This window comes from Dipodomys merriami, unplaced genomic scaffold (assembly GCF_024711535.1).
Source record: "Dipodomys merriami isolate MVZ:Mamm:240054 unplaced genomic scaffold, mDipMer1.0.p SCAF_850, whole genome shotgun sequence".
Lineage (NCBI taxonomy): Eukaryota > Metazoa > Chordata > Mammalia > Rodentia > Heteromyidae > Dipodomys > Dipodomys merriami.
This window is the reverse complement of record NW_027206458.1, coordinates 211,533-232,339: the sequence shown is the minus strand read 5'-3', so window position 1 is coordinate 232,339 and position 20,807 is coordinate 211,533. Positions and strand designations below refer to the sequence as shown.

Below are 20,807 nucleotides of genomic sequence, written 5' to 3'. Positions count from 1 at the left end.
TCTTCTATGATGATAACATAGCAGTCAGTGACTGACTTTCTTGATTTTTTTTTTTTTTTTTTTTTTGTCAGTCATGAACTCTGGGGCTGGGTGCTATCTTCAGCTCAAGGCTAGCACTCTACCATTTGAGCCACAGTGCCATTTCTGGTTTTCTGGTGGCTTATTAGAGATAAGAGTCTCACAGACATTCCTGCCCAAGCTGGCTTTGAATCATGATCCTCTGATCTCAGCCTCCTGAGTTAGGATTACAGACATGAGCCACCAGTGCCCGGGACTTTTTTGATTCTTCAGTGAACATTTTTCTCACTAAATTTTGTTTAGGCACCCATTTCTATAAGTGGATTGGAAAGTATTGCTGTTCATACACAGGTGCTTAAAACTTAAGCTAGAGTATGGCTTCCTACTCTGGACTGAAAACACAGCCTGAATCAGAGTGCCAGGAGAATTTGTGCTTCCCCTGAGTTTTTGTAATGACTTGGTCAGCTCTGACCAGGAAAGTACAAAGTGTTTGTTACAAACAGGATGAATAAAGTAGATTCTTCATTGGCTGATCTTTGATCTTTTCTCTTAAGTGAAGATTAACAGGTTCCTTGAAAAATACTCTCAGAACACTTACTGCAAAACCAGTTATGCCTTTTGTGTTGTTGTTGTTCTAATACTGGGGCTTGAACTCAGGGTCTGGGAGCTGTCCATTAGCTGTTTTTTGGAGGGGAGGGAGGGGTTGTTGTTTTTTTTAATCCTCTCAAGCCTGGCACTCTACCACTGGAGATGCAGCTCCACTTCCAGCTTTTTAAAAATGTTGTTTATTTTTGTGGTGGTGGTTAATTGGAAGTAAGAGTCACACAGACTTTTCTGCCTGGACTGGCTTCAAAACACAATCCTCAGATCTCTGCCTCCTGAATAGTTAGGATTTGCTGGTGCCTTTCAATTATGCATTTTTAATTATAATCAAAACCCAAATAGAAATAAATGTTACATTATTATACTCTAGCTTATTCCAAGAACTTAAAGGACTAGGCTCACATTTTTTGAAGTGTTCCTTTCCTATCATTTCATTCATTCTGTTATACAGACTAATGTTCCCTCAACAAGAAAAGAAGCCAGATGATACCTTCTACCCCTTATTTTGATATCTTTCATTCATTATCTTGATATCTTTCATTCATCAAGTATATAATTAGCACCTTTCATATGAGGCTACGAGACACAGAAACAGCAGAAAACCATCTATGTAATGGCCCTGTCTCTGTGGAACCTTCATTTTGTGTGTCAGAAATTCTTTACTGATTTTTTTTTCCAGGTACAAGACACTTCCTTTATCCTGTGTATTGTAGTAATACAGCCAGAAATACCTGTCAGACAGCTGAAGAACCTCAACACTGTACCCAGCAGCAAGTTGCTGTACCACCGTCTGGATCTCCTTGGCCAGCCTAGTGCCTGCCTCCACTTCAAGCAACTGGCAACCCTAGGTAAAGCAGTGCGCATCGCAGCCTTCTGCGTTGGAATTGTGTCCCCTCCACTCACCGCCTACTGACGCACAGCAGCAGGCGGGAATGAGCATGTGAAGCGGTTGTTGGAGCTCTCAGAGTAAACCAGTGTGGACAGATAGGGGAAAAGGGCAAGCTTTGATTTCAGGTGAAGTTTCAAAACTCCTGCTCCTGTTGGGGCTCTGAATGCCCACTACAACAGAGTTCGTGTGGATCCCAGGAGTGGACTTTCCCTTCCTTGCCTCTCAGTAATTCTCAGCTTTCTGCGAGGGCTGAGGAAAGAGGGATCCAAAGACAGTTTGTAGAGGCAGGCAGGATCTGGACACAGTGGTTCAAGCCTGCATTTCTGGCTGGTCAGGAGGCAGAGATAAGGAGATCAGTTTGAGACAAGCCCAGGCTGGCTGTGTATCTGTGGTCTTGAATGATGTGAAGAGGCAGAAATAGGAGGATTACTGTCCAGGCCAGGTTGATCATAAAGTGAGACCCTATAACAAAAACAATGTGAAAAGAGAGTGAAAGTTGGCTCAAGTGACAACTATATATATATATATATATATATATATATATATATATATATATGCAACTATAGCATATGGGGTGGGTGGAAAATAGTAAGAGAGATGCAAAGCAATCTGTGGCACACACTTACAGTATCTACCACAGGCCCAAATGCAAAAGAGGTTAGGATAACTAAAGCATTGCAAAGAAGCAAAAGGAATCCATGTGCAATGTATCAAGTGTTTTGCACTCAGGATCAGAGTTGAACTGTGATAGAAGACATATAGATTACCAGAGATAAATATTCTTCCCACCAGGCACCAGTGCCTCCCACCTGTGATCCTAGCTATTCAGGAGGTTGTGATATGAGGATCAAGTTTGGAAGCCAGCCCATGCAGCTGTGAGACTCTTATCTCTAACCACTAACAAGAAGTGGAGCTGTGGCTCAAAGTGGTAGAGCACAAGCCTTGAGCAAAGAGAGCTCAGGGACAGTACTCAAGCCCTGAGTTCAAGCACCTGCCTGACATTAATCTTCCCAAAATAATACAGAAAAGTGGTATTTATCATGATGGAACCCCCTTTTTGTCCCTTTGTGCATTCCTTGCTCTGAAGTCAGCTCTGCCTGAAATTAATACAGCAACCTCTAACTTCTTTTGATTAGCATTGGCATGGTTTATCTTCATACAGTTATTTTTAATCTATATGCATTTGAAGTGGCTTTTTCAGAACCTATAGTTTGGTCTTAATGGGCTTTTTAAAAAAATCTACCCTGACAATCTTTATGTTTTCTTCCATTTTTCTCCCTCACCCTTGTTTTTTGAGACACAGTTTTACTATTTAGCCCAAGCTGGCCTTGAACTCAAAATCCTCCTTCAGCCTCCTGAGTACTTCAAGTACTGGCATACTTCCCCAGGCTCAGCTACAATCTCTGGGTGCATTTATTTAGACCATTCAAGCTCAAAGTGATTTATAGTCGGCGTGGTGGCTCACACCTGTAATCCTAGCTACTCAGGAGGCTGAGATACAAAGATAGCGGTTCAAAGCCAGGTGGGGCAGGAAAGGCCATGAGACTCTTATCTACAACTAACCACTCAGAAAACCAGAAGTGGTGCTTTGGCTCAATTGATAGAGTGTTATCCTTGAGCTGAAGAGCTGAGGGACAGCATCCAGGCCCAGAGTTCAAGCCCCATGACCCCCCCAAAAAAAACAAAAAAATGATATATATATATATAATATATAAATATATATATTTATATATTATATATTATAAATATATTTTATATATTCTGATTAATATCTACCATTAATAATCCTTGTTGTGTATTCCTGTTACATTTCTTTTATTCTACTTTTTCTGGAGATTTTAAATTGATTTTTATTGATATACAAAAACATAAAACTTAAACATATTAAGGTACCATGTAGTGTTACCTACCTTGTGTCATGTTTAAATAACTATCTATAACTTAGAACCCAATATCCATCATTCCTTCTCCCTCCTCCCCAACCACCACACTCTCCTCAGCCTCTGACAACTCTTTTAGGCTCCACTGTGAGTGAGTGAGATCCTGCCATTCTTGTCTTTCTGTATCTAACTGACTTCATTTAACATAATGATCTCCAATTCCATTCAAGTTGTCACAAATAACAGGATTTCTTTCTTTTATGGTCGCATAGATTTTCATTGTGTCTGAATTTCGCATTTTCTTTATTCATTCACCAGGTGATGGACACTTAGGTTGTTTTCATCTTTTGGCTATTGTGAATAGTGCTGCAATGGACTTAAGAGTAAAGATGTCTTTTTTGACAGACTGAGCTTATTTCCTTTATCCAAGTATGGGATAGCCAGTTCCTTTGATACTACTAGTTTTAATTTCTTAGGAAACCTCCATAATGTTTTCCATAATGACTGTGATCATCTATATTTCACTAATGTGCAATTTCTCCATATCCTCACCAGTGCCTACTATTTCTTAGCTTTTTTATAATAGCCATTCTAACTTGGGTCAGGATGACTAAACTCGTGGTTTGGTTTGTGTTTGTCTAATGATTTCTGATGTTGTGCATTTTTTGTATGTCTGTGGACTAAGCTGAGATTTGACTCATATACCTCTGGTCTATCATATACCAGATACACAAGAGGCCTTTGTGGTTCTTTTGTTTTGTTTTGTTTTGTAAGAAAACTTGGAGGAGCTTTATTAAGTAAGTAAGCAAGCAAACAAACTGTGAGTGCTCTCGAAGAGAGACGGGCAGACACATACACACCCCCTTGTGGTTCTTATCAGTATATTACTGTATACTCAAGGCTCAGTAAAACAGGTATTACCTTTTTCCATGTTGAAAATATTTAGTTCAGAAAAGTTTATAGCTAAGCGTCACCACATATAGTAAAGTCAGTAGAGGGTACACAGGTTGGAAGAGCCACAGAGAAAGATTTCTCTACTCTTCTAGATTTTACATGAAAGTTCTGCGGTTTGAGTTCCTTTAAATTCCATTCTAGAAAATGCTTCCTCAATATGAGATAGAAGACCAAGCCAGACTAAATGAGCTGTTCCTTGACACATTTCAGAACATCAACAATTTATAGAAAACCTGTAATATTGGACAAAATTAAGATTAAGCATTTTTGTATGTTTTGACTAGGGATTTTGGGGTTGTTTACTTTTATGCAAAAGAAGTCATTTATCATTCATAAGACATTCTTTACTGATATGCTAATGTGTGCAATAGTCATTTAAGTTCTCTGTCAGTAAGTGAAATACTGCGACTAGAGAAAATGAGATCATGTCCTCAAAATTTAGGTGCAAGTTTGATACAAGTTTCCTTTATGAAAAAGAGGCTCAAGACCAGATTTTTCTTTCAATTTCCTTTAGATAAACCTTCATAGCTATTCTATTCAGTCTATTAGTCCCTGGTTGAGCTTAACTCCTGAGCACTTGAAATGGGGCTTGTCAATTAAGATGTTAGTTTGCTATTGCAAATAAGTGGTTTTTTGGTGGTGGTGGTGGTGGTTGTTGTTGTTGTTTGCTTCATTGGTGTTGTGGATTTTGAGGCAACATGTTAAATCTTTGTCAGCTCTTTGACAGTGGTAGTAACTCAGTGGTAGAGCCTTGCCTAGTATGTACAAGACCTTCATTCAATCCCAATCCCTACCTGGGGGAAGAAGAGAGAGAACAATATTGCAGAATAACATGGTCTTTCTTGGTACACCAAAAAACAATTTTTTAAGAGTGCATCATCTGAGGTAGTTTAATATGTATGTATGTATGTACATAAGTGTGTTTGTGTATGACTTCATATGTCTGTCTCTTAGTAATGAAGCTTTGGGTCTTGTATCTTGATTCTTTCTCTGCCATGTTCTCTATCCATCCTACTACACCAGCCGGAAGTGCCCCCTGAAGCACCAGTCTCTATCAGTAGAACAAATTACAAAAATGCCTCTTCCCAAGGCATCTCCACTTCTCTTCATTCTGGTCCTTCTGTAACCCACATGACTGAGCCAGGCATATACCTTCTGAGATCACTGTTATTCTTAACATTTGCCTTTATTTTCCTCACTCCTCGGCTCTCTGACTGAATCCAAAGCTGTTTGACTTTCTGGTACATGCTTCCATAAGAAAAGACACATGAGCACCTATGCAATGAATCAGCAGCATGCAGCAAGGCATCCTGGTCTCTGCTTTTCTTTTCTTGGGTTGTTTGTGATTAATATAATCATAATTTCCAAGATCCCCTATGGGGACATAATGAGAATCAAATGAGAAATAGCCATTTGGGAAGCAACATTTTCTGAGCATGACAGACTAGATAATTCAGATCCTGCTGAGGACCAGAAAATATGTCAGATAGGCACCTAGTCCTAGATTAAGGTCCTCTGGAGAAACCTGAAAAAAATAACGTAGCCATGAGGCATGCATTGGCCAAAATCTAAAAGAACTTTGAATACAGAGAAGAGAGTCCTCACTGACGGACTGCTGTTTATACAGTGCACATAATTGACCAATCTAAAAGGAACAGCTGTGAAATGGACTGTGTTGTAGCGTTTCTTAGGGCCAGGGTTCCTGGAGGTAAAGTCGCTGATGGAGGAAGCCACCCTCTGTGGCACCCACACCCCACTCCTGTGCCCCAGCAGAGGCTGAGGAAGACAGCTGAGGATGCAGCAGACTGAACCGCTCAGCCTTGACTGGGATTCCATACATGCGAGGGAGAGGAAACTCCGAGCATTCAGTTCTGAAGTGGGTGAAGTCACAAACTATTTGAATTTCGAAGTTGCAGTGTGGTGCTTGCACAGCATCCTGGCTCCTTATTGGAAACTGTTTCCCCCACCACCCCTGCCTTACCTTGTATAGTAGCACGTGACGGGATCAAACAGCAATCCCCTCTGAAGATGTATGGGTCCTCCATACTCTAGCCTTCAAGCTATTCCTACAAATGGTTTTGATATAATGTCAAACCATTCATGCCTATAATCCTAGCTACTCAGGAGACTGAGATCTGAGGATCATGGTTTGAAGCCAGCCAGTATAGAAAAGTCCATGAGACTCTTACCTGCAACTACCAAAAAGCTGCAAGGGGAGCTGCAGCTCCAGTGGTAGAGTGCTAGCCTTGATCAACAAAGCAAAGGGACTGCACCCAGGTTCAGACTTAAAGCCCCAGGACTGCCCCCTATAAACACACTCACACAAAAGCAGCAATCACAGGAACTGTAGTTGGAGGCCAGACACTGCAAAAAGTTTGTGTGACTCTATCTCAACTAACAACTAGTAATGATGCTACACATCTATAATCCTAGCATTGTGTGAGGCATAAGTAGGAGGATCATAGCATGAGACAAATCCCAAGCACAAATATGAGCTCCTGTCTGAGAAATAACAAAGGGTTTGAGGGCTTGGCCAAAGTGGTAGAGCTACCTACCTAGCAAGTTCAGAGCTCCAACCCTGTGCTGCACGCACACATACATGCACACACGCACACAAACTGACCAGGCTACAAGGAGATGAGCATAATATGTAAGAACTAACAAAGCAGCTACAAAATAACCCAAACTTTAAATGAGATAGGGCAGGTGATAGTGCTTTCTAACTCATTTTTTTAAAAAACTGAACAGTAGAAAATTCCAAAGATTAAAGATATCCTGGTTTTGTTTTGTATTCTTATTCATTGCAAGGATTTTTGTGTTAAATATGCAACAGTAATTTTCCTGTTAGGAGCAATAATTAAGTTGTACATTTACTAACTATATTTCTTCAAGCTTTTCTTTATGTCAACTTAGGCTGCCACCATCTGTGAGAACAAAACTTTCGTAAATGAATTTTTGCCTTGACTCCAGCATTCCATCTTTCCTTCTTCTTAAGTAGAGGCTGATGAATGGTTATAGCTGTCACTCACTGATAAGGACTATTCTACATGTGTGTGAAACATTGCTTTTCTCTGTGATTTTGCATTATGGACTCATCTTCTCTACAACTATTACCTCATTCATTCTCAGCATAGCTCTTCATTATTTTCTATGGGCTATTACTTTCTCATTTGGCAGATGAGAAAAATGTTATGTGTGTTATAGCTTATCCAACATCTCATAACCTGGCTTCTCATTCCTAATAAATAAACATTGATCTAAGATACATCTAAATGTCCATTTCCAGCCTTTGTATCTATTGGGGCAGATACCTGTGCTGCTTTACCCTTAGGACCATAAGCTCCCTGAAGGGAGTGTATGTGGCCTTTTTCCCTTTTCTTTTGCTCTCAGTGTCAAGCTCTTTTGTTCCTTCTGGAAGGCATTAAGCCACCGTGGCAGACAGATTGGCAAAGCCTGAGCCATGCTTTTGTTTGGCCTGAGACGAAGAAGGCTCCGTGTTCTCAGGCCTGCTTTGTTTGCTTCTCTTTCAGAAAATCCAACCGTCATGCTGTCTGCTGGCAGCTTTTCCTCCCCGTACGAGCACCTCAGCCAGCCAGAGACAAAGCGCATGGTGGAGCATTACACAGCCTATCTCAGTGACAACACCCGCCTCATTGCTAACCCAGGGCTCAAAGTGAGTACTGGTGTGAGTCCCATCGCTCGTGTCCCTCTCACGGGCCCAGGAGGAAATGTAGCCCCGAATCGTTGAAGTGCCAAAGTCTAGCTCTGCATCTGGGGCTCTCAGCTGGAGAGCCAGAGTGACAGGTAGCCAGGGCAGACTGGTTTGCTATGAGCCTTCTGATGGATTAAGAAGGGCTGAAGGGCCTTGCAATGAATCTGTTTCAGGATTCAGATATACTGCGCCTTTCCAAGGTGGAATTGGAGGGAGCAGTGAAACTTTCTCAGCCCTTTTTTTTTCCCCAGGGGAAGGAAGTAAAAGCGCTCGCTGCTGTCTGTTGAGATAAATATGACATTCAGCCGGTACAGATGGGAGGGAAAGGGCCCTGTGTGCAGATCTTTGATGTGGCACTATAGGATATTTTTTCTTCCTCAACTCAGAAAGCCTGGTTAGGGTGAACAACAGAGTAATCGTACATCTACTGAGGATATTTCTATAAGGTTTTGTGTTCATCCACTTCAGTTATACCTATCTGCTGTGAAAGATTTAAAAGAAAAAAACATAATCAGGGGTTTGGCTTCTCTGCCTGGGGGTAGGGGGAGGGGTATCCCTGCCAATAGCCCACACTCTTTTCATGTGAGTTTTAAAGGAGCCCTGCTATGTCTTCCTTTGTTTCCCAGTTCTCGGTCAGAAATGAAGTAATGGCTACCAGCCACGTCACAGATGAATGGATGACCCAAATGGAAATGAGTAGCCTGAACACTTACATTGTCCGCCGTTACATAGCAACACCCAATGGTGTCCTCAGAATTTATCCCGGTTCCCTCATGGACAAAGCATTTGATCCCACTAGGAGACAGTGGTGAGTTTGGGGGCGGGCGATGGGGGGGAAGTGATCAAAGATCCTCCCCTCCACCAGTTCTGGAAAGATATGATGACTATAGACAATATCAGGTCATCACATGTAGAAGATACTTGCATGGAAGTAAAATTGGTTTTTAATCATTTTCATGAGGTAGCATTGTTGAGAGCTCTGTGGGGTTTCTCTACCATGGTGTCTGCTATCTCTTCATTGAAACCTTGAGGCTGAGATGCTTTATGATGGTTTCAGTTCCTACTACCAGTCTGATTCCTACCTGATGGACAGATAGATGTTCGTGTAGTGGCCTGGCTATTTTATCACACGTGATGATGACATGGCATTTCTGAAGCTCATGTGTAACCTGTGGAAAACAAGCCCATACAAATTCAGAAACATTCTCTTACTTCTGGGATCTGTTTGTACTCAAGTTTTCAAAGCCAGTTGTAGCCAAGTAAAACAACAAGCAGGTAAAGGGCATGGGCGTAAGAACCAAATTTCTCATGCTGTGGGTAGTAACTGATTCACTTTTGAGTCAGCTTTTCGTACCCATTCCCTCCTATATTAATAGTCCCAGATACAGTTTCATGTGCACTTCTTTCTATTTCATTCATTAATCCCTTTTTATATTAGCTGCCGGTCTAAAACATTTCTATGACAGATCTTAAGATAAAGTTCAGATATGATCAAAAGCACGAGACACATAAATGATCATCTTAAATGGACACATAAATGGCAACCCCCTTGCACAATGGTTTGAAGTTAAAGACTCATGCCTGTAATCCTAGCTACTCAGGAGGCTGAGATCTGAGAATCGAGGTTCAAAGCCAGCTTGGGCAGAAAAGTTCCCATAAGACTCTTATCTTCAATTTACCATTCAAAAACCAGAAGTGGAACTGTGACTCAAAGTGGTAGTGTGCTAGCCTTGAGCAAAAAGAGCTCAGGGGCAGCACCCAGGCCCTGATTTCAAGACCCATGACCTACCAAAAAAAGAAGAAAAAGAAAAAAACAACGGACATAAGCTAGACATGGTGTTAAACAGTACTCAGGAGGAGGAGGCAGGAAGATATCAAGTTTGAGGCCAACCTGGACTATGTAATGAGACTATGTATTTAAAAAAAAAAAAAAAAAAAAGGAAAGAAATTCAAAGGCTTAGATTTATACTGACCTCATTTCTGTTTTAAGAAAGAGAATTTCAGATTCTTTTAGCCTTTTCTATTGATACTATAGTCAGACATAAAAACTTTAAGACTCCCTACTGTGTGCCAGTTCAAGCCCTTAATCCTAGCTACTCAGAGGGCTGAGATCTAAGGGTCAAGGTTCAAAGTCAGCCTGGGTAAGAAAGTCTGTGGAACTCTTATCTCCAAGTAACCACTTAAAAGCCAGAAGTGGTACATGGCTCACGTGATAGAGTATTAATTAGCCTTGAGCATAGAAGTTTAGGAACAGTGCCCGGGCTGTCCCCAGGACTGACACAAAAACAACCAAATAAAAAAAAAAAAAACTTTAATGTTAATATAAGCACATAATATTTTTAGAATTACAACTTCACTCTTCTTTGAAATTGACAGGGTAGTTTTTTAGACCTAACATGTCTTTCTTTGGTCTCCTTTAGGTATCTTCATGCAGTAGCTAACCCAGGGTTGATTTCTTTGACTGGTCCTTACCTAGATGTTGGAGGTGCTGGTTATGTTGTGACCATCAGCCACACAATTCATTCGTCCAGGTAATATTTTAGTTAACTTTTAGTTCATTTGTTTGTGTACCATCAAAAATATTTTAGAGACCAAGTAGAGTACGAGACACCAAAAACTTGTGGAAAGAGCATGACCTTAGAAATGAGTCAAGCTAGGACTTGAGGTCTTCTCTGCTGTGTTGCCTTGGTGACCTGAGCTTTCCCCTAATGCCTAGAAAATGGAGAGAATTCCTACTTCGCAAGGTTATCTTGTGAGTTGGGTGAGTGAAAACCTTGAGGCCCTGCTCTAGGAAGCCAGGGTGACAAGAGGAGAAAAAGGAAAGAGGCTGAAATCACTAGAGCTGTTTGTAGAAGTTCCAGTTTTCAAATGATGAGAGAAATATCAATGGAGCCTTTTTAATGAAGAAAGAAATACCAAAACATCAAATCTGTCTCCTCTTGTATTTGAGTTTAACTCCATAGAATTATATGAGTTTGGGGTTTTTTCATACATTTCATTTTGGTGCCTTTGAAATAGTCTCTCAAAAAATGGGAATGCCTTTTGAAAATGAATTTTTCCGAAATGTTATATGATATCAGTATCACCATCTATATAGCTTTGTATTTCCTGAAGCAAAGTGAAGCTTCACTAATGAAGCTACAAATGTCAGTGAAAGCGTAGGTAGAAAGGCAAGTCACACACACACACACACACACACACACACACACACACACACACACACACACACACACACACACACATTTAAACCCTTCATTAAATGAATCACTGTTTCTCCACTGCAACCAAGAAAGACCATATTTGACTTGTCCTGCGATGATGCCTTATAGAGGGCAGATTTTCTTGATTAGCTTGATGGCTTTTCACTTGTGCTCTTATGCCAAAAGATAGTAGAATTCCTCTAAGACAGGCTCATTGGGAAACAGCAGTGTGGAACATACAGATGTTCATTCCCTTTGCAGGGCATGGTATCTGTCTCTGTCAGCTGCTTCTATAATACAGTAGTTCACACACAAAACAAGTAGACACTAATTTTAGAACAGATCTCTCAGTACTTTCCTTAACAGGCCATCTGTTGGGCATATGCCTACAAGTGTTAGGTGGTGAGACTTGTCACCCCTGCCTTATATCCTAATCAATGAAGGAAAAGTAAACAAAGACTGTTTCCTTGAGAATATCAGTCCTCTTGGAATTTGATTATAATACAATATGTTCAAATGGAGCCATTGCTACAGCAAAGCATGTCTTAGCCTTCAGGTATCTCATCAGGCTCTCCTCCCTTGGCAGGAAGGTAAGAATAGAGGCAGATTAGTATGCTTATGTAGGTAGATATACATGCTTTGATTGGTGTTTGAATGAGTGGAAGAATTTTGATTTGTTTTACTTACAAATATTTGTGGTGTCTTTCCAAATGAAGCTATGGCAGAAATACGATGAACTTTCAAGTTAGAAAATCCTGGGTTCAAATCTTCTTTTTTGGTAATCTTTTGATTGCATGTTTAACCTATATAAATTTAACAGAAGCAAAATGTGACAGTGCCAATCCTAGATTCTGCCTAGTAATTCACTCAGTGAATATGTATTCTACAAGATAGGCTCTGCTCAATATGCAGACTTCATCATTTGAATATTTTGCTTGGTTGAGTATGAGTCGACTATTTAAAGCCATGATTTTTTCTTTAACATTGCTGAGATTACAAATCAACTACCTGTTCTGGGGCTCAATGAGAGTCTGAGGCTATGATGGAGGAATCAGTAGGTTTTACAAAAGTAGTTTTTTTTTTTGGTTTGTTTTTTTTTTCCAGGTGATTACACATGATCTTGGCCTCATATGTCAACTTGAGAGTCCAACCCCCTTTCTAAGATGTACTTAGGTAGATTTGCCATTCAGGGTTGTGTGACTATAAACAATCCTTTTGCCTTTGTTTCCATTCTAGGAAAGAGGAATACTAGGGCATGTCTTGAATGATTATTAAACTATGCCATGTGCTAGTGGCTTATACCTGTAATCCTAGCTACTCAGGGGGCTATGATTTGAGGGTTGTGGTTTAAAGCCAGCCCCAGTAGGAAAGTCCATAAGATTCTTGCCTCCAATTAACTTCCAAAAGTCTAGAAGTTAAGGTATGGTTCAAGTGGCAGAGAGCCAGCCTTGAGTATAAAAGCTAAACTAAGGGACAGCACTCTTGCCCTGGGTTCAAACTCCAGTACTGGGACACACACAAAGAATTAAACCAAATTGTGTGTTTGTGTATGTGTCTGTGTGTATGTACCACACACACTGCCGGATACATGACAAGGGTCCAAAAACATCTTATGTTTATTATTATTCTGTTCCATGACCTCTTTGAGCCTCGTATATAAAATGGAGATAATGCTCATGTTGTGAACTGGTATGATGAAAATGAGAGATAATTCATGTAAAATGTGTGGCACTGCTAAAGACTCAAATAAGTGGGAGCTATTTTCATTATACAATTCATGCTTTAAATACATGGCACCTTAACAGGTCAGAAGCATGTGTGCAATCTCTTCCTTGCACACTTCATGAAGCATGTTGATTGACCCTTGGTGTTCAGAAGTGGTTTGGCTGAGAATTAGGGGAAGGGTTTCCAAATTTACCACTCACTTATTAGTGATGCTGAGTAGCTCAGCTGCAATTCTTCCATAGGCATTTTTGGTAGACTGAGTGAGAATCTAGGTTCATATTCTTGGAGAATAACAATGCTGCTTAAAGATGTACAGGTGACTGTAGAACTGTGAGACTGGAGAACTGGAGAACTGTGAAAATCTCAGGTAAACAGTATAAACAGCTTAGAAATGTAGGTTTGCCTGGATTTTTCTATGAATTTCTCTATGAGTTGCTATGGTAACAGTATCTAAAATACAGATGAAAATATAGATCTGACCTACGTGGTCAAGAGACATGCTGTCTCTTAAGCACGTTGGTCATATTAAAGCAAATACCAGTTCTACAGGGAAAATTTAGAAATAAAATTTCTGAAACTGAGACAGCTGTGGTAGTTTGGAAAGAAACAGAGTTGGGTACTGGTCTCTATACCATAAATAAAAGGTGATCTGACTTACCTCATGTAAATCTTGTTACCACTCTAAGCCTAATTTTTCACTCATAAAGTATGAAGTATAATTCCTTTCTAGATTTTGCATAGGAAATCAAATAGTTTTTAATGATTTAGAAACTCTTGATTGCCCTCTGATCTGCCCTACTACTTAAGAGAATGTGCTTTGGAATTGAAGGTTACTTGAATTTCCATGCCTGTATCCATTTGTTACTATGTGACGATGACTAAATAACTTATCTCCTAAGCATCAGTATTCTTAAACTGATAAAGCCTAATGAGGTGATATGAGAGGGCTGGAAGTGTAGCTCAAGTGGTAGAGCACATGTGTAGCAATCATGAAGCCCTAAGTTCAAACCTCAATAATACACACACACACACACACACACACACACACACACACAAGATACTTTTTGTCATTTTCTTTCCATACTTTTTTCTGTATAAAGAAAAATTAGGTAGGGTGGTGATAAATGATAGTCTCTTAAAAGTCCCATATTGAGTAAACCCTGAAAACCATTAGCCAAAGGAATACAGGAGCTTATGGTCAAATGGTCCAGGCCCGTCCAGTTCTCATGTGTATAGTTTTAAAGGACTAAAGGTTACAAGCTGGGCACCAGTGGCTCATGCCTGTGATCTTAGCTACCCAGGAAGCTGGGATCTGAGGCTCATGGTTCAGAGCCAGTCTGGGCAAGAAAATGCTTAAGACTCTTATCTCCAATTATCTATTCCAAAACTAAAAGTGGAGCTTGGCTCAAATGGTAGAGCACTAGCCTTATGCACAAAAGCTCAGGGACAGCCCTGATTGTGAGTTTGAGTCCCAGGACCAGCACGAAAAAAAAAAAAATGAACAAGGCTTTCAAAAGAGATGTTGTGACATATCTAGCCATTCCTTGAAGCCCTTCTCTCTGAAAGAGTCAACCTACCCATGAGAGCTTAATCTTAGTGTTTTGTTTTCTTCTCAGTAACTTCTCCCTATTAGGTATTTCTCTGTATGTTAGGCAGCTTGCTAATATTACAAACTTTCATTTTAATAGCAGGTTTATAAAGTAGTAATTATTGTCTCCATTTTCAAATTAAATAGCATCCATGAAAGCCACATAAATAGAGGCCAGCAGGGCCACGGTTTGACTTGAGGTCTACTGAAAACTTAGCAATGGCACTGTACTGTGATACCAAGGCCTTCCTTTCTGTGACACCCCTCCTCTGAGAATAGATAGCATTGCAAGATGGAGCGAACAATGGCTTGTGAACCAGATAACACGTGCTCTTGAATGTGAGCTGTGCTTTGAGTCGAAGCCACCTTAGTGCTGTGGAGAGGAGATTAGACTAGGACTAGTGTCCCCACTGAGTTTTGTGTGACCTAACACGAGTAAGATGACCTTTGTGGGATCACAGTCCTTATCTACAAATGAAGGAAATAATTAAGAGGGTTGCTCAGGTTCCATTCCTAAAGGTTTACTACACATAGCCATTGTATCCACCCTCATACTTCTGGACTCAGTGTTTTTGTTTTTTAACCACTCTCTGCACCTGTGTGGAGCTGCTATACTCCACAACTGCTCATGTTCCACACTGGTCTTATTCGGAAAGTTACACATTAAATCTTAATGTTTTCTTTTATGAAATCTACACAATACATGACATGAGCCATCTTTTTTCAGGCATAGGAAAAGAGCAGGAATAATGGGAATGTATTTCTGAGACTATACAATGTCCCTGTGACCTGCTTTTAAATAAGCCATCCACTCTCTCTCTCATTGATCTTTCTCATATACAGCACACAGCTATCTTCTGGGCACACGGTGGCTGTGATGGGCATTGACTTCACACTTAGATACTTCTACAAGGTTCTGATGGACCTTTTACCAGTGTGTAACCAAGATGGCGGCAACAAAATAAGGTAAGCTCTTTAGGGACACCATCTCTTGTGAACCCCTGAAATTCAAAGTGTAATGGTATCCATATAGTTATGGTCAGAAAGGGAATCGAATTCATGGCCCGAGGGTTCTATTATGAAGGTTTTTGTTCTTTTTCTCATCTTTCCCTTTTCTAAGATGCATGCTATTTATGATTTAGACAAATAGACACAGCACATAACAAGAGGAATATATAATGCTCCAAAGCTCTTGTTTCCCTCAAAGTCAGTAATTAGAGGCTTCCCATATCTTTGGTACTAGAAAGACCAGAGGGTACTTTAGGGTAGTACTTTTGATGTTAACTTAGTCATTAAACCCGTCTTTGTGAAATTTTAGCTGCTTAGACTGCTCTTTTTTACATTTCCCCAGAAAGAGGCTCGTGGAACTAAAAGTCTTTGCCTTCTGAATTTCAAAAGAACATGTCTGATCAAAGCAAGGGCATTCCCTTGATTTAATGCAGGCTGCTTTAAAAAAAAAAATAAAAAAGCCTTCCTAATTCAATCTCATGGTCCACGCTTCGTGTCACTGCCAAATCTCCCATTGGTCTTTGATGGGAACATGCCAGATTGCTGACTGAGATGACTAATGTACAGGAAAATAAGGCAGTAGATAGTCTTAATTAAAGCTGTTCTAGCCTTACTGTTTCCATCCAATATGATTTTCTGTATACCTTGAACGTTCTATTTTGTGTATGTCTATCACTGAGAGAGAAATTATATGATTCCCTTAAAAGTTGTCGTTATAAAGGCTCCAGTCTTTCCTCCCAGAAATTAACATCCCATTTCTACATCTTTGCAAAAGATTTTTAAGCCCTTCCTTGGGTATGCTCTGTCTGAACTATATAGATGACCACATAGAGAGGTTTGAGGAACTCTGCGTTCCAGGTGACCATCACCTATCTAGCTGCCAGTCAGCTTTCTTTTATATCTTCCGTGAATATTTCTTAAGAAGTTGAGATAAAGGCCATTTGTTTCAAGACTAGCCAGGTAAATATTCCTCTGAAAGGCCAGACAAAGAGCTCAGGTGAATTAAAGGACATCACTTCTTTTGGTACAGGTGCTTCATCATGGAGGACAGGGGTTACCTGGTGGCACACCCCACTCTCATTGATCCCAAAGGACATGCACCTGTGGAACAACAGCATATCACCCACAAGGTACTTGTTGCCAAGCTGATGTGCTCAGGTCCCCAACAGCCAGCACTGCACTACCTGACATTTGCCTTCTGTTCTCTTTGGCTGTGTTAGGAGCCTCTGGTAGCAAATGACATCCTAAACCATCCCAACTTTGTGAAGAAGAACCTGTGTAACAGCTTCAGTGACCGGACAGTCCAGAGGTTTTATAAATTCAACACTAGCCTTGTGGTGAGTTTTTTCCCTTGGCATTGTCAAATAGGATGTCTCTTCCCACTGTGGAATAGGAAACACAATAAAAATGAGTATTGCTATCCCATATCCTTGCATTATAATTGCAGGAGCATAGCAAGGACAGGTCTCTAGTCCAGCTCCCACTTCGATGACTAGAGGATAGAAAAAGCCTAGAGTGGAGAAGGTCTCGCAGTTGGTTTTTTGTTTGGGGTTTGTTTGTTTAAAGATTCTCCCAATCCATGCCTTTGAAATCCAGGCTGAAGCCTGTTCCCACACATTTGTAGAAGTGTACATGCTACCATGTGTTTCTCTCTTCCTGTTGTCTTAAAATCATTTAATCTCCTTGAGTTCCTCAGACCAATTTATAATATCATTCCATTAAATGTGAACTTTCATGGAAGTCATCTGAAAATAAGCTCTTTTTGTGGCTTAGAAGACTGTGTATAATTTGAGGGTTACTTATAGGAAGTAAGTTTTAATTTAGATTAGGTGGTATGGAAATTGTTGAGTACATAACTAAAAATTAATTTTGCAACTGTTCTGGGTTAAATCAAAAACCCTAAACTAAATTGAAAGTAATTGGTTGTAAGAATCAATTATCCAGTAGAAAAGAAGAGCCTAAAAATTGAACGTAATAATAGCAGAGTATAGTGGCTCATGCCTGCAATCCTTGCTATTTGAGGGGCAGAAATCATGTTTCAATTCAAAGTCATCTTGGACAATATAGTTCTCAAGATCACATCTCAACCATAGCACAACATGCCTGTCAGCCCAGCTGTATAGCAAGATCACAGTCAGGTGAGTCCAGGTAAAATGTAAGACCCTATTCAATAACAAAGGCAAGAGGGCCTGGTATGATGGTTCAAGTCAAGTAGCAAGACTACCTCCCTAGCAAACATCAGGCTCGTACGTCAAATCCCAATACCACCAAAAGGAAGAAAAGTAGGTAGTTATGGAATGATGTCATCAAAGCAAAGGATGTCAGTACTACCCCATTTAGACCTCATTTTAGAACAAACATGTTTTTGTTTGTTTGTTTGTTTTTTGTTTGTTTGTTTTTTGGGTCCGGTCATGGGGCCTGAACTCTGGGCCTGGGCGCTGTCCCTCAGCTCTTCAGCTCAAGGCTAGCGCTCTACCACTTGAGCCACAGCGCCACTTCTGGCTTTTTTCTTTTTGCTTATGTGGTGCTGAGGAATCGAACCCAGGGCCTCGAGCATGCAAGGCAAGCACTCTACCACTGAGCCACCTTCCCAGCCCACAAACATGTTTTTTACAAAGGAAATTTTTTTTTGCCCATCCTGGGGCTGGGCAGGCCCTGGTTCAAGGCCTGGGCACTGTCCCTGAGCTACTTTTGCTCAAGACTAGTGTTCTACCACTTGAGCCACAGTGCAACTTCTGCCTTTTTCTGTGTATGTGGTACTGAGGAATCAAACCCAGGGCTTCATGTGTGCTAGGCAAGCACTCTACCACTAAGCCACATTCTCAGCCCAGAAAGATGATATTTAAGAACCATTATAAAATCAGCTATCCAAAAAAATAAATAAATAAAAAATAAATCAGCTATCCAAATCTACATTTGTATAAGCATGTATAAAAGAGAATATAGATATATATGTACACAGCAGCTAAATAAGAATTATCTCTGATTGGTGGGATCATGAGTAATTCTTTCCCACATTTCCCTTTCAATCAGCAATGCTTGTATTTAGTTTCTCTCTGGACCACATTATGCCCACACCTTTGACAATGACTGTATACTATTTTTATAAGCAGAAACAAAGTCTTATTTTATGGTGTTTTCAGCAGATGGATGAAGGGATGTTTTCGCCAAGGAAAGGCTGAGTTTGGGCATTGTTGTCTGTCATTCCTGACACCTTGGTTTTTCTGTAGGGGGATCTGACGAACCTTGTGCATGGCAGCCACTGTTCTAAATACAGACTGACGAGGATCCCAGGGACCAATGCCTTTGTTGGCATTGTCAATGAGACGTGCGACTCCCTCGCTTTCTGTGCTTGTAGCATGGTGGACCGGCTCTGTCTCAACTGTCACCGGTAAAGACGGGCTGGCTTGTGGTCCCAGTTCACAGCACTGTTTAATATTCTAACTGATGCTGGGCATTTTGAAGTCATCCACAATATGAGGAGGGGGAGGGAAGAGTCCTGAGGAGAAGGAAAATATGGGTTACAGAATCTCTCTGAGCTGAGTGCTTTGCATGTCCTTACCAACAGGGTAGCAGATTAAAGCCAATTGTATATTTAAACCTTCAGTGATAATGTCTATTTTAACCATCATTTGTAACTAAAGGATTCTTATTTTTTTAATTTTACTTCCCCACTGTGTGTACCATATGCTGTTGTTGGACTTGGTGAGTCTCTCTTTTGATTGACAGAATGGAACAAAATGAATGTGAATGTCCTTGTGAGTGCCCACTAGAGGTCAATGAGTGCACCGGCAACCTCACCAATGCAGAGAACAGGTAAGTGTGTGTGTGTGTGTGTGTGTGTGTGTGTGTGTGTGTGTAAAAGAGAGAGAGTGAGAGAGAGAGAACAAGAAAGAAAGAGCGAGAGACAGAGAGAATATGTGTTTGTGTATATTTGATATCTATATACAGAAATATATATAAAATACTATAAGGCCTCATAAATTTATTTTGGGTTTGGATATGCAAAGATGATTCATTCTAATGGTGAACCTAGTGAGGCAGATTTCAAATGATATCCATTTTGTGGTTAAATTTAAATGCTTATAAATATCAAGAATGTAGATGCTATGTTAAAAAATAACTAAACTTATAAGCACTTACTAAATACCTATCATGTGTCTGGTACTTTATGCATACTAAGTCACTCAGTTTTTAGTTAACCTGTGATACGTATATAGATAGTTATTATGCATGCACTCACAGATTATACATGCACTCACAGATGATATAGTGTCACTTATTACTTATCAGCAGACTGTAAGACCTGTTATTCATGATTAATATCTTCCCTATAGCTCCAAACAGTTGTATATACCAATACAGTATATGTTTGTTTAGACATAGGGAAAAATATTTGCAAGGGCCCTCATTAATATCAGCTAACACTGTTTACCTTGGAAAAGTAAGATAGAGAACTTTGAGCAAGGGAGGTAATGCTCACTTTTGGTTTTATGCAGCCCTGCAGTGTTTAATATTAATGATTTTATACATATATGTATGTCACAGATATATGCACATATATTATTTCTAGTGTACATAGATATAAACAAATTGGGGCTCAGAGTAGTGAGGTAATTGACCCAAGGTTTTAAAGAGTACCAGAGCCAGGAGTGCAACTCAGATGTGACTGACCCTGTCAACAATCAGGGGCAAAATGAGCTCAGATGTTAGATAGTGTGGATCCTGACCTTAAGACTTGTTTCCTGCATAGAAACCCAAGCTGTGAGGTCCACCAGGAGCCTGTGACGTACACAGCTATTGATCCTGGCCTGCAGGATGCTCTCCACCAGTGTGTCAACAGCAGGTGCAGCCAGAGGATAGAGAGTGGGTAAGCACACCCAGCTGAGAACAGCAGCCTGCAACCTTGTCAAGATTTCCCCTCCATGTTTATCTTCCTACTATGGGTGCTCTAAAAAGATAATCATTTTTCAGCTCTGACACAAATTTCCATAAGCCTTCTGTCCACCCAATTAGATGTCCAGTTCCCACTTTTACCATTATTTGGCATTTGTATAATAGGCTAGAGGCCTCATCTGTGGTGGGAGAGTGTTTCTTGAGATAAATGAGGGGAGACATGAGATAAAGACGCAAGACACAGGAACAGGATTACCAGGGCCCAGAAAGAAAAGCCAGCTGTCATGGCCCCTGTGATACCTTGAAACTTGTTCGTTTTCCTTTCTTAGAAAAT

At 40.4% G+C, this 20,807-nt stretch overlaps 1 protein-coding gene across 1 annotated transcript in view; it reads left to right on the top strand.

Moving 5' to 3' along the window:
- LOC138820278 (VWFA and cache domain-containing protein 1) overlaps positions 1 to 20,807 on the top strand; it is a 141,188-nt gene that overhangs the window by 100,858 nt on the left and 19,523 nt on the right. Inside the window, exons 12-21 of the mRNA XM_070011972.1 lie at positions 1,301 to 1,469; positions 7,875 to 8,017; positions 8,683 to 8,864; positions 10,477 to 10,587; positions 15,413 to 15,535; positions 16,608 to 16,707; positions 16,798 to 16,914; positions 18,808 to 18,968; positions 19,307 to 19,393; positions 20,331 to 20,447. Coding sequence (XP_069868073.1) covers positions 1,301 to 1,469; positions 7,875 to 8,017; positions 8,683 to 8,864; positions 10,477 to 10,587; positions 15,413 to 15,535; positions 16,608 to 16,707; positions 16,798 to 16,914; positions 18,808 to 18,968; positions 19,307 to 19,393; positions 20,331 to 20,447 — 1,310 coding nt within the window. The remainder of the gene's footprint in view (positions 1 to 1,300; positions 1,470 to 7,874; positions 8,018 to 8,682; positions 8,865 to 10,476; positions 10,588 to 15,412; positions 15,536 to 16,607; positions 16,708 to 16,797; positions 16,915 to 18,807; positions 18,969 to 19,306; positions 19,394 to 20,330; positions 20,448 to 20,807) is intronic.